Genomic DNA, 14975 nt, shown 5'->3' on the forward strand with positions numbered 1-14975 from the left:
TTCAGATATACGAATTACCCCATTTGACTTTTGGGTAAAATTGGGACTTAACACTCAGTTGACCGAAGTTTTATGAGACGCCGCTTTTGATCTGTCTCTTTATTCTGGTGTTGTATGCCTGTCAGAAGCAGATAATCCAAGGAATTCTGCTGTAGCGGCCTTTTCGTGTTCTGACTGGACATGACTGTATGGCAAAACATCTGCATAGGATTGGCATTATTCCATCACCAAATTGTGTTCTTTGTGGAAGGGATGAAGCCATGGACAGAAATTATGTAGTTAACTGCATGTATTTCCCAAACATTTCTATATCCACGTAAAATATTGGACTCCAAGTCAGCTGATGACTTCATTGCTAAAAGAGCTGAGCCATTGGATAACAACATAAGTTACCTGTCAGAAGGGAGAAGTAACGTCGGGCTTTAGCAGCCGTGTGGTCTAAGGCATGGCAGTTACGAGTGACCAACATAACTAGCCTAAGATTGTAGCTACAGTAGTCAATTGAAATCTGTGGTAAAGGATGGGGAAGACCCATGTAAAATAAACAGAATAATTTTGTTTTTAATTTAGTTTATTTAACGACGCTCGCAACTGCAGAGGTTATATAAGCGTCGCCGGTGTGCCGGAATTTTGCCCCGTATGAGTTCTTTTCCATGCCAGTAAATCTACTGACATGAGCCTGCCGCATTTAAACACACTTAAATGCCATCGACCTGGGCCGGAATCTAACCCGCAACCTCAAGCATAGAAAGCCAGCGCTATACCAACTACGCTACCGAGGCCGAGGCCGACTAAACAGTATACAGTATCCTCTATTATCCGTGGTAATGAAGGGGATGAACTGAACGGTTAATCGAAAAAATCCGTATCAAAATATTTTCGTACATTAAGTGAACAATACTTGTACTTTCGTAATTTTCTCCGAGATCTTGTGTTTAACGTGCAAGGTAGTGGATCAGAAGTTCACTCATTCAAGTTTGGTTGTCAACGACTGGTTTTTAAGTGGCAAGGAAACTCCTTGTAATGGCTGTCAGCGGAAGGATAGGAATAGTAGAGATCATGCTGTAGATTTACATAGGGTACTTTATACACTTCAGCCTTGATTTTTTATTAAATCGCGCATAGTAGTAACATCAGTCTCGTATTCTGATGCGAGATGAGTTACAGCTTCTCTTTCCCCAAACTACTCAATTATTTGCACTTTTTTCAATACTTAGCACAACAAGTTTTATTTTGATATTTTGGAGTACATTTTATACAGAAGTTGAGTAGACCATACTGTGTGGCATGTAATAACACTCTCTAGAAAAAAATACCTACTAATATAACGTAAAGTAGTACTTCATATGTTTTTGTAGGGGAAAAAAAGCGACACACAGTCGGATAATCCGTCAATCGGTTAATAGAGTGACGGATAATCGGGGTTCTACTGTATAGTAAGCATAAGCTGATGGGATTTCATGTAAAATAAACCGTACGTAGCAAACTGAAAGCTGATAGGGTTTCATTTGACTGCAGTAAAAACATTACAATGATATATATATATATATATATATATATATATATATATATATATATACATACATACATACATACATACATACATACATACATACATACATACATACATACATACATACATACATACATACATACATACATACATATTTTAAACGATTTTGAATTACTTGACTATCATATAAAATTAATGAATACGTAATACAAACGTGCCGAATGAGCGATATAAACATCATATAGAAAAAAATTAATAAGAGAAACTGGAATGTTGTGTTGAGGCTGTACCGGTTAGTAGAGGGTTAAGGATAAGTTCCTATCCCGATTTTATATGTCTTGATTCCCTTTATCCCATCTTGTGCTTGGGCGACATTTTTCGGACATTCTGAATTAATAGAATTAGGCTGTGGCATGTTTGGTGCAACACTTCTGAGCCTGTTACTTTTATTATGAATAATAACGTCCTTTTCTTTTTTAAACCTTTGAACAGGAATTGCAATCCAAAAAAATAACTCAGACCATGTTAGATTTGTCATGAAAAGAGGAAAGTTACGAGGAAATTTCAGAGTTGTTAGCTTTGCGGCAGCAGCACAAAGAAATCTCTCAACTGTTATTACTGTCTGATGTTTGTAGATGATGAACCATGAAGTCTGACATCACTGCTATGAAAACATGTTGAAGCGAAAGCTGTGAAACACATAGGAAGCAAAACACACACTAAAAACGCGGAAATGTTTCATATTCTATACAGTGTGTATATTAACCTTAAAATTATGCAGTATTTGATACACAAGGGGTCTACGCAGTGACGTTAACTTGGGACCTGGCCTTTAGGAGACCCAAGAAAGTTTTCATAAAATCTTTACATGTTTCTGTAGGAAAGCTGATTGATTTCTAGTGGGCGTTTTATATGCATTTTGTCAATCCATGTTTTCACGTCACTGACGTAAATCACCCAGTGTCACTGCTTGTAGATGAACTTTTTTTTTTACACTGCAGTTAGGTATCACTAATTCAGTTACGAAAAAAGGGAATGTCAAAATACCTCGATCCCCTGCATTATTCTTACGGCATAATGAGGAACATATAAATCAAAGTAATTCTAAACAAAACATTCGTTTCTCACTGATTAGGTTTAACCGTGTTGTCCCCAGCGTTTTCATTTCTGTTGTCAAACTGTTGGCTGTAGGTACCTCTTTTCCATTAGATGCGATAGCTCTTGTTCGAATTATCCTCATTTTCATTGTTGAAGTATTCACGTTTAAGCATTTGAGAGATCTACTGGTGCACTTGAATGTACCGGGGTGCCTGGGTACCTCGTAATGAGGCTTTGTCCATAAAAAATAATGAAAATATAACCCATGTTACAGCAAAAATTGGTTCATTTCGTTTCAAGTTAGATTGGGGATATTTCCAGTAATTGGCAGCATTCCACTTTATGAAAGTACGGACTAGACCACTGCAGCATGATTCGCATTCGACCCTCTCAAGTTGATTTTGTAGCCCAGTAAATTCTGTAACACTGCGGTATACGTAGTAGGCCTTACAGACAGTACCACTTTACTTATTTGTTACGAATCTATTTGAATGATTGTTTGTTGTCCTTATTGTTATTGTTATTATTATTATTATTATTATTATTATTATTGGCATTATTATTATTATTGGCATTATTACTATTATTATTACTATTATTATTATTATTATTACTATTATTATTACTACTATTATTATTACTACTATTTTTATTATTATTATTATTATTATTGTTACTATTATTATTATTATTATTGTTACTATTATAATCATCGTCATAATTATTATTTAACCTTCTCCTTTTACCTCAGACTAATACAGTACAATTCGGTGCGGTGTAGACTCTGATAGTGCTGGTCTCCCTGACCGTATGGTTAGCTTGATGCAGGACCATCGCGAAGAAGTCACAGGATAAGTGCAAGACAAGTCACGAACATCCATTCCCGTGGAATGGAGATAAATTTCCTCTTACTCCAGGAATGGAACCATGGACCGCTTGTTTGGGAAGCGCACGCGCTGCCTCTGTTATAGCGGCGTACATTATTATTATTATTATTATTATTATTATTATTATTATTATTATTATGTGGTCATTCACTCGAATGAACTCTTACATACTGACCATGCCTATAGAAATTTTCAGGTTGATATTTCTACATAAGTAGGCTGTGTGAATGTACACCGAGATGTCTACGTTTGTATAAACAAGAACAGAATCCGGTTTCAAAATGAACTATTCTTACTTGGGCAATTGCCTCGCAATCATTGAGAATGTGCTAAGGCATCTATGCTGCATTAGAGCAGAAACAGAATAAGGTATGACATCCATTAAGTTCAGATAATACTGAAGTGAACAGTGGTAAGAAGGCCAGCAATCAAGGGTCCATCGAGAGTAAAATAAACTATTCTTGGCTGCAGCTAGGAAATGAACCTTCTTCTACGACTCAAAAGAAAACGGATTTTTTTATAGTAATAATACTTCACATATTCAGGATATTCTGATTTGACCCTTAGTGTAAACGAGGTTGAAGGCCACTGTCACAGACGTATTAAGTTGTTGCTTTAAAATAGAAGTCACAGAAATTTACAGTAATTGCTGAGTATTTTTGTTAATACTTATTTGTCCAATGTGAAGCTAATACTGTATGAGCATCTTTCATTCTATTTTTGTGATGTGAAGTTCTTGCATATCAGGGAATCTTTGAGGTTAGAATACTCCATAAAAGAATACATTTAATTTTTGGAGGTGATTTTGTGTTATGTTATTACTACCAGAAGAGTTATTCTTAGAGTAAGATATTCCCACCACAATTTTCATATTTTCCGGATGACTTATAAAGGAAGAAATACGTAGCGTACTTCAAAATCCATCTTCGGTATTTTGGTAATCGTGGATGCAGAAAAATTGTACTTCTGTCAAAATTTTGCGGCACGTTTGTATAAAATTTGCATAGCCTATGTGATTTGTTGTGTTGACAGTGTATGAAATGCTGCAGTGTGCGAAGGAGTGTGCCAACCGCAACTCAGCGTCGTACCTCACGTTTGGCGAGTTCTGTATCTTTGCGACTGAGCTGAAGAGGTGTTATGAGCGAGGGTAAGACTACTGTGTTTTTTAGTGATTGATTGAATGGTAGGTTGCTGATTCATTTATTAGAGAAAGAGATAATTTTTATATATTTTACTTCCACATACCGTTTAATAGGAGGTATACATACATGGATGCAGAAGACAATTGGTGACACTTTAATCTAAATAATAGTTTTATCTATAGTGTGTGTCTTGACTTTTCTAACCTGACCTGAACTAGCTGGACTCGTGTGACCTGTTCTTAACATTACCTGACTGGACTGTCTATCCTGACCTTACCTGACTGGAGTGGCCTATCCTGACCTTACCTGACTGGAGTGGACTGGCCTAGCCTGACCGTACCGATCTGGACTTGACCTGTCCTTACATGTCTAGACTGACCTGGCCTGACGTGATGTGTCTTTAAAGCCACTCGTGACGAGATATGGAGTAGAAATTAATGAATTAGCGGATATGCTCATAAAATACGTATCAGTACCGATGTCTGTAGAATGTGAGCATTGAAAGTTGTCAGATGAAATACATGTTGACATTTAGGCTACGTATTAAGATTTAAAATTGCGTGTAATTGGCTTTAAAATTACTATCAGTTCTCTCCTTGTTATATCGTGTATTTCATAATCCTTACATACGAAAATATAATTTAATTCCAGTGCACAAAAATAACTCGAGTATTTGTCACTTCAGTCAATCAGATTGAATTAAAATAGATTTTGCAAAGAAATTGTGGCCTAAAGGAGCACGATAATTGAGTGTAAACAGTCTGACAGTCGTCGCTTACAGATTCATCTGTTACTTTTTTATGTTACTCTACTGTAAACATCAATCGTCAACTACGGTATTGGCAGTTTGTGAGGGATTTCTGCTTTATTAAATTATCAATTTGTCGTTTCATTCAGTAGTTTCTCTAGTCCAAAAGATAATTACATTCTGCCTTGATGTTTCAGAATTCCTCGACCAGTGCAGCTGTCCCGACTGCTCGATAGAGATGGGGAAGAGAAGAAGAGGAGAAACAGAAAGATGTCAAGTAAATATCCTCTGTTTTATAGCATTACTTCAGTATATTTTGTGGCCGATTTCAAAGTTAATTCGCGCTGTCTGTATATCGTACGTTTAAAAACTCGGACGCTGTCCAGTCATATTTGTACTGGGTTCAAATCAATTCACGCGGACAGAGACGCGCACACGAGTAAGTCATTTTGAACGAATTCTTGATTTTATATAGTGTGTTCCGAAATTCGCGCACACGGGCTACGTTGTGAGAATCCTAGGTGAAAATGAAGACGAAAAAATTAGTGACAACATTTTTCCCGAAGAACTTTTATTTGCTCATGGGCAACACTGTACAACATAGGCTGTCTTGGTATTCTACTGTTATATAATGTTTACTGTGTTTACCATTGCAACTAAAAAGCAATAAAATGGTAAGTAATGACTAAACAATAAAACTTTTTACAGACTTATGGAGTGTAATGTAATACAATAACGTACCGGTAATTAAAATATTAAATAAAAAATATAAAAAAGAACGAAGGAGGTGGTTTGAACTATGTTAGTTTAAGTTGCATACGGATAGTTTGAGCTACGGTCACAGAAATAATATTTATTTTCAAAATACAGTGTTGTCACATTGTGCAATCAATTATTCGGACTGAGTTTATCATTAACATTTTGTCTCCATTTTCAACCAGAATTCACACGATGTAGCCCGTGTGCACGAATTTTGGGACATTCTGTACAGAACATTAACCGAATAGGCTATAACGTCAACTTTCATACTGCAAATTCACTATTCATATTTTGAACACTCTTCATGTTGCATGATACTTTCTCATATGCAAGTGAATAGTAAGAAACAAATATGAGGAAGAAAGCGATTAGACTTGTCTTTCAGAGTGGAGACTCATATTATTAAAGAACTGTTAAGTTACGCGATACGTAATACACAAATATTTGCATGAAATTACGTGTTTAGACTTTAATCCCCTGCGAAATCATCGATCAAACATTAAATAATCTCTCTGGCATACACATAACTTATACTGTTGTACATGAGCATATATCCGATTCAGACTCTTATCTTTTTGATGTTTGAAACTTGATAGCTATCAGCAATCCCAGTCACTGAAATTAAGTTAAAATTATCGGTATATAGAAAAAGTGAGATATTTCATTTTTACACCGTATTTTGGTTCCAAGAATGATAGTTCTGAGATAAACATCGAAAAAATATAAGGCATGCGAGTTAAATTCTAAATTTTTTTCAGTTTTATTGAATTATGTATGTACATGTAATCTGGAGAAAAAAAAAACAGCGAAGCTACCATTTTTTCAGTAAAATTTGAAAAAAAAAAAAAAAAAAAAAAAAGCCGAATTCTTGTGTCGTTTGTAAGACACAATATTAAGCAATTGTTTTGAAAAATGTATTATTTTAAAACATTATTTGTAGTAACCCTTCTGGTTAAAACTCTGATGTAAACCCTACATTTTCGTAATTGACTGGGTTTTGAAATAATGTGACCTTTTCAAAAATGTAGTCAAAATCCTGCTATTACAGAGTCCTCTTAAGTTTTACATTACCTGTGAAGCAAAACTGACATCAAGTAGTATGGATTGAAATCTGAACAGAGTGTAAATCTGATGAAAGCCATTTCCGTTTGATTTGAAATAGGTTGTTCGTTTTTTGTCAGCCAGCTGAAAGTCTGAGTGGTATCTTCCTAATATTCATATGATGCATCTTTGCTTAAGTCTACAGAAGAACTCTTTTTCTCAATTATTTAGTTTTCCGTAACTTTAAAAAAAGCATAAGAAATAAAGTTACGACGCCTTACATCATTATGGAAAACAGTCACGTAAACATTCTGCTTAAGATTTTAATGGACTTAGAAGCGATTTCAGATGTTATTCAACCCACAGAGAAATAAAAATGTGTTTGAAGAAGAACGGTCATTGATAATAATTAGAAAGACTTGTAGCCATGCCATGAATACTGTGAATGTTTGAAAAGTTGTTGTAAGTATAATTCTAACATTTATTCATAAATGAATAACAACCAAGAGAAAACAACTTGTTTCAGAGGGCATACCAAAATATGAGGTTTTTCTTGGCGGATCTTGCAATCCCACTACCTGGCGCCAGGATGTGGCCATCCCCATGCTGAAGAACTTGGGTATCACTTACTACAACCCAGTAAGTACAGATTTCGTTTGCAAAGGAGAGAGATTGTGGCAATGCCCAAATGCAGGCTTCTATTTAGCCATAAAATATAAATAAGGCCATTAAAGCAACATTTTGAAATGTAAAATATGCAGCTTATGTGTTTTTATGAATGTGTTTCGTAAAACAGCTTGTTATACTCTTGAAGTCCTTTTTTTTTTTTTTTTTTTTTTTTAGCACAGTGGAGCAGTGGAGCTTTGATTACGCCTTCTTCGATTATCCTCGAAATTCTACTAATATTAGTTTTTGTCGGTTCATACATTGGTACATTTCTTCTGCATGACTATTTGCACAGTCTCGAGCATCCATTTAAGTGTAAACAAACATGGCGTGTGTGAAAAAATGCGAGATGTTTATTTAATTTTACATAGTTAAGGAAAGGACATAGTGCAATTTGAACTTTTTTTCCCTATCTGATACACAATTTTCGTTTTTGGATACGGAAGTATTATTGCTGCAACACCTTAAATTCAAATTATTTAAAAAATTTGGGGCTCGATTTAAAAAAAAAAAAATACCAGAATATAGTAATTAATTAAAATGGATATATTTCAGCCATTTTTTTTAAATTTAATTTAAACTTGCTGTGCCATTTTACGCCTAAGAGTATGTCCTTTGAAATATCTGAAGCACGAGTTTGATATTAGCTTTCAAAATTTTAAGATAAATAATTAAATTTTAATAATGAACTTTAGAGAGACTTTTATAGAAATACCGAGGTATATTTTTCAATCCCAACAAAATAAAAAATTTGTATTAGAGAGAAAAATTCCCTAATAGCCTTAAAAATATGTGTACCAAATATCATGTACGTAGCTTTATTTTGTATGAAATAAAGCAACAAATTAAAATTACTGGAAATTGCACCGAAGTTCAATGTTACTTAAAAATCCTGTGCAATAGAACTTTAAAAATGGCGCCACAGCAACTGACAAGGCCATAAATGCTCATTAAATTTTATATAATATTGTAACTTTTATACAATGATGTGACTTTTATTTCTACCTTTAACCACACACCCGTCAACAATGTGTATTCCACTCAACACAGCAACACAATAGTCGTTATTGCACTCCACACAGCGACAATGACAATACATGTGTATTATTGAGAAGAACAACAATGTATTCCTAATTTCAACTAATGTTCACAAAGCATTATGTGCAGAACAAAACTGTCAGTTCTCAGTTCGTTCGCCTTGGCTAGTTCTTCTAGCTCACTCGCTCAAGTTCACTGTACGTCGAACCCAAGCCTTCCAGATACAGTTCACTACACATCGAATTCAAGCCTCCTGATACGTTGCACTTGCCTGGATACTGCCACAGTTACAGACTCAAGTTCACTGCACATCGAACTCAGGTCCAAGACTTGAAGGCTGACTGAAGACACACTAAATCTCTCGCGACTGACTGACTTCCGTCGGCAACTCACGGTGTTATTTATTTACCACGAACGTGTAGAATGTTCTGCGTCGCGAAGCTTCTGGACCTCCACAACAATCTGTTTCCAGATGTTTCCCCTGCTCTCTCCGCTCTGCGCCATCCCCATCCCATAGTCTTCTTTCCCCTTGCCCCGTACCGCGCTTCAGCACCTACCGAAGCTCGAGTCTCGTGTCCCCATGCTTTCCTCTTGTTGGATGCGTGCCCAACTCCCTGACGCGACTAGAATCTTCCAGCACGGCGCCACAATATATTTTTCACATGTCTGTGATTATTTTAAAGGAAAAGAATTGTTTTTTGAAAATTTACTGGTGTTTCACCATATTTAATATCTTCTCCCCTTAAGCTTTCTATTGGTCCTGTAAGAAAAGTAATTATAGTTAATAATATTGTTCATCAAATGAAATGAATGTGTTAATGTTGAGGGACAATATTTCTTGTAATACTTAGTTTTGTTCTAAGTTTTATAATGCAAAATAAAGCTAATTATATATGATAATTGATAAATGAGTTCTATTCAGTCAATACTTAACATAAAAACACAATAAAATATATATATTATTTTAATGTACCGCAGTACATATGATATTTCCATGCAGATATTCTGCGTCATCATACGATGAAAGAGTAATGGAACGGAGAAAAATTCTCTCTGGCGCCGGGATTTGAACCTGGGTTTTCAGCTCTACGTGCTGATGCTTTATCCACTAAGCCACACCGGATTTCACCCCGGCGTCGGACAGAATCGTCTCTGATTAAGTTCCAACTCTTGGGTTCCCTCTAGTGGCCGCCCTCTGCACTACGTCATAGATGTCTATGAACTTAGGACCGAAGTCCACACATGTGCAGAGGTGACTAGTTGGCCGGGATCCGACGGAATAAGCGCCGTCTTAAATCTCGAAGTGATTTACGCATATCATATATATTATTTTAATGTACCGAAGTACATATATTTCCATGCAGATATTCTGCGTCATCATACGATGAAAGAGTAATGGAACAGAGAAAAATTCTCTCCGGCGCTGGGATTTGAACCCGGGTTTTCAGCTCTACGTGCTGATGCTTTATCCACTAAGCCACACCGGATTCCACCCCGGCATCGGACAGAATCGTCTCTGATTAAGTTCCAACTCTTGGGTTCCCTCTAGTGGCTGCCCTCTGCACTACGTCATAGATATCTATGAACTTAGGACCGAAGTCCACAGCACGTAGAGCTGAAAACCCGGGTTCAAATCCCAGCACCGGAGAGAATTTTTCTGCGTTCCATTACTCTTTCATCGTACAATAAAATATGTTATAACAACATTTAAGCAGATTTAAAAACAAACGTTTTCGCCAATTTTGATTGGCATCTTCAGGTTGTGTAGGTCGAATAGAACATGTTATAATAAGTGAACACTTGGTATGTAAGTTAAAAACAGCAGTTAAAACTATAATATAACTTAAAACAGAGAATAGAACTTAGTAAAGTATGTTAAGTATTGACTGAATAGAACTCATTTATCAATTATCATTGAACTTAACGGAACCAATATGCCTTTAAAATTAATTATATATGGCTAGATTTTATTTTCGAAACAAATTGGCAATGTAACACGGATTTAAATTGTTTTATTTTCTTCTTCTAACTTCATTTTACACCACTTAGTTTTGTTCTAAGTATTACGAGTGTTGTTTGAAAAGTTCATTGTCTGACATATGTAGAAATTAAAGTAGGATTATTCTGAAACAATCTTTATTTCTCAACATAATTCCCCTTGCGATTCACATACTCAATCCACCTGTGTTGCAATGCTGCTATATCCTTGTACACAGATCCCTCCAGGTCTGAAAAAAAAAATCCTTCTGCTGTTGCGATAACTTCTTTATTTCACGAAAATTTCTTCCCAGTCAAGTGAGTTTTGAGCTTCAGAGAAAGAAAGAAGTCTGAGGGTGCGAGATCTGGTGAGTGGGGGGGGGGGGGGGTGCGGCAACAATTCGAATTGTGGTTCATGTAGTTTAGCAACCGCGATTGCAGACGCATGAGCAGATGCATTGTCGTGGTGAAACACTTTCTTCTTGGCCATACTCGGTCTTCTATCGCGACTTTTTCTTTTCAGTTGCTGCAGAAGATTTGAATAATCATCTCCGGTTATTGCTGTCCTCTTTGCTAGATAGTCAATTATGATTATCTCATAGAATCCCAGAACACGAACGCCATGACTTTCCCAGCTGATTGAAGAGCTTTTGCTTTCTTTGGAGGCGGAGAATCACTGTGCTTCCATGTTCCGACTGCTGTTTTGTCTCTGGCATGTAGTAGTGAATCCAAGTTTCATCAGTGGTCACAAACCGCCTCAAAAAATGGACGTATTTTTCTCGAATCGAGTCAGACAATCCCTTGAAATTTGACATCAGAAGTGCTTTTGTTCCGGTGTTAAGAAATGCAGAACCCATCTTGCGGAGACCTTCAACATGCCTAAGACATTGACTAAGATGTGACGCAACCGTTCAGTTGAGATACATATAATCTCGCTAATTTCCCACTTTGAGTGGACGGTCATTCAACACCATGTCGTGAATTTTTTTTCTACGATTTCGTCACTTGTTCCTGTTACCGGACGTCCATTGCAGGGGTCGTCTTCAGCACTGTCTCAGCCATGTTTAAATGGTACCACCTATTTTTTCACAGTCGAAAACTCTGGAGCAGATTCCTCGAATGCAGCATCCATACCTGCTTTAATTTCTGTTGGACTTGTTCCTTTTTTTTATTACGAAATATTTAGTAACAGGACGAAGCTCAATATTTTCCATTTTTGCCAATCTGTTCGGCGCACTAACTTCAAAATGAAACTACACAAAATATAGTTAATAAAAAATTATAATTTTTTGTGCTTGAACTAATGTAACACGGTCACAAACAATGACCGCATTGTTTACACGTTTTAATTGCAATCTATGTGTCAGGCCACGAACTTTTCAAACGCATCTCGTATAATGCAAAATAGGATAAAGCTAATTATGTGTGGCTAGATTTGATTTTCGGAAAAAATTGTCATTATTACACGGATTTAAATCTCTTTGTTCTTCTAACTTCGTTGGACGCCTTTATACAACAATTTATATACCCAACTGTACCGATCTAGTTACTTTTTGGAATTATAATCAGGATCTTAACTTCCTGCATTTTCTACTTTCTCCCGTCAAAATTGTTCTAGGTTCCTTCAGTGGAATGGTGACAAATTGAGACAAATGGGCTACCGGCTTTGCTCATCTTTAATAGTTTTTTCTCCCTTATTCTCATATGATTGATTGATCAATTGGAATGGGTTGGTTGATTGAGTTTGTGTTGTATACACTAAAATTCTTAAATGCAAATGGAAACACTCTTTCGTATTAGTATAAAACAAGCTCTTTCTATAAGATAATTTTATAAAAATGTGTATCTAGACTCATTTAACTGCCCGTAGCAAGTATCTCACTGGGGCCCAGAGCTGATAGAACTCGAGTACCAGGCGAAGCAGAATGCCGCCATCCTATTCTTCGTGATTGACAACCAGACTCGAAGTGTGGCATCCATCATCGAGGCAGCACATCTCTCAGGTCGGCGTCGCAAGCTGATTCTAGTGATACACGCCTACCAAGGTCCTGGCCAGAAGATCTGGGGAGAGCCGATATCAGAAGAGTAAGTGACACCATGTTTTAATCTTAAATAGTTCTGCAGTCTGTGTTTTGAAGTTCATTAAACTTCGAAGTAGGGAATTGAATACGGACCCTTATTCCTATTCATCTACTGACCTAAACAGACGTCTTTCTAAAGCAGAGAATTGCCTTTGATGTGTTTAAATTTAATATTGTGCATTTGTTTCACACTCTTACATCTTTTCATTTAGGGCCTCTGTTAACACGACTCCTTGTGGGGAGTATTAGTGTGAAACTTGTAAAAATTCTAGCTTTTCCTTTTTCTTTGTCTTTAGAAGCTCGGACACCTCACTGTAAATAGCCTATTTTAAAGGACTAGCACAGGAACACTTTCGGTTTTACAAAAATACCTGCATTTATTAAAGTATTTACACTTCGAAACAAAGATAGTACGACCAAACATAATCGTGCTTATAGTTTGAAGAAAAGCGTATTACTGACATCACTGCTGTTGCTCAGAGATATGATGTAAACTCGTGGCAATTGTTTCCTTAAAAAAATAGTAATAATGATGATAATTTCTTAAAATATTTCGCATTTGATGGATCCTGATATTATGACAATCACAAAAATACAAATTCCAAACAAAATATTGACAAAAAGAGAATGCCCTTCATAGCTTTTAAGAAAATTAGACTGTGCATTGAGTGTGAACTTTTTTATATAACAACTTAGGCTAACAAGAGGGTAGATGGAAATCTGATTTGTCTTGTATTGTAATTATGAGTCCCATGCCGTGGCGTCGTGGTCTAAGGCATCCTGCCTGGGACTCGTGTTACTGTATGCGTGCTGGTTCGAATCCTCACGGAGAAAAAAATTTTCTCATGAAATTTCGGCCAGTGTATGAGACTAGTGTCCACTCAGCATCATGATGCACTTGGAGAGCTACGATAGGTAGCAAAAATCCGGTTTTGCAAACCAGCTATAACAGCTGGGGGGGATCATCGTGATAACCACACGATACCTCCATTCTGGTTGGATGATCGTCCACCTCTGCTTCCGCATGTGGACGTGAGGCCAGCAGCTGGCTGGTCGATCTTGGCTCTTCTGGGCTGTAGCGCCATGGATTTACTTTTTTTTTTTTATTGTAATTATAAAAGTTTTGATTATAACTAAATGTATATTGGTTTTTAATATATCAGGGAAAAAAATGTACTCAGAAAGTAGGCTAAGTTAATATTTCTAATGAAAAATCTTTATATAAGATATCCTTTTATGCATACCTGTCTTATCCAGTTAAAGTGATTATCCAGTTCACGGTTGTCTTAACAGGATTAAGTGTTAGTTTATTGTCACTAAACCAATCATTCATTAGATTTTCATTCCTTTACCATATTTACACAGACTGAAACCATGAATGGTAGTAACTTCAGCCGAAAAGGATACATAGAATAAAATGCATACATCTTTAATAATTTACTTCGATGCATATATTATTACTAGCAAAAGAAAATGATTTCTGGCACTACTGTGAATGGAATCTATGTTTCGCAAAGTCTTTGAAATGGATAGTCGGGTCTCAGTTTAAACAGTAAGATATTCGACTTGCTGCCTATGACATCTGACCATTAGTTTATGTAGTGACGAATTGTTGCTGAGTCTCTGGTCCTTTTAATTTTATTAACACCGCATTATGGTTCATAACTTCAACACTCGGTGCAGTGCAGAATGAAAGAAATCAGACATGGGCAAGAATATTATACCAGGTGAGGCATTTAAAACAGGGCTACCTGAATAGCACTGCCATTCGTAGTGATAGAAGACAAATGTTCAGACAAAAGTTGTTTGGCGTGAAGGGGGATATATTGTGGTATAGATATTTGTTTGATAGGTGAAGATGTAGGGGAGATACGGAAACGAACTTCATTATTTTAAATAGATTGATTTAATAGTGCATTTGAAGACGCATACGAAAATTGTGTTTTAATAGCCATTGAAGATAGCTGAAGGTTAATTATGAACAATATGTTTGTTAAAGAAAAGTCAGTAATTTATGTAACATAC

General features: G+C 36.2%; 1 protein-coding gene across 11 annotated transcripts in view; it reads left to right on the plus strand.

Annotated features, from left to right (window-relative positions):
• raw overlaps window positions 1-14975 on the plus strand; it is a 454717-nt gene that overhangs the window by 399462 nt on the left and 40280 nt on the right. For all 11 annotated transcript variants that reach the window (XM_069841669.1, XM_069841665.1, XM_069841670.1 and 8 more), the window contains 4 exons: window positions 4531-4645; window positions 5586-5665; window positions 7715-7827; window positions 12740-12954. In XM_069841669.1, the coding sequence (XP_069697770.1) occupies window positions 4531-4645; window positions 5586-5665; window positions 7715-7827; window positions 12740-12954 (523 nt within the window). The remainder of the gene's footprint in view (window positions 1-4530; window positions 4646-5585; window positions 5666-7714; window positions 7828-12739; window positions 12955-14975) is intronic.

This window comes from Periplaneta americana, chromosome 12 (genome assembly GCF_040183065.1).
Source record: "Periplaneta americana isolate PAMFEO1 chromosome 12, P.americana_PAMFEO1_priV1, whole genome shotgun sequence".
Classification (NCBI taxonomy): Eukaryota; Metazoa; Arthropoda; class Insecta; order Blattodea; family Blattidae; genus Periplaneta; species Periplaneta americana.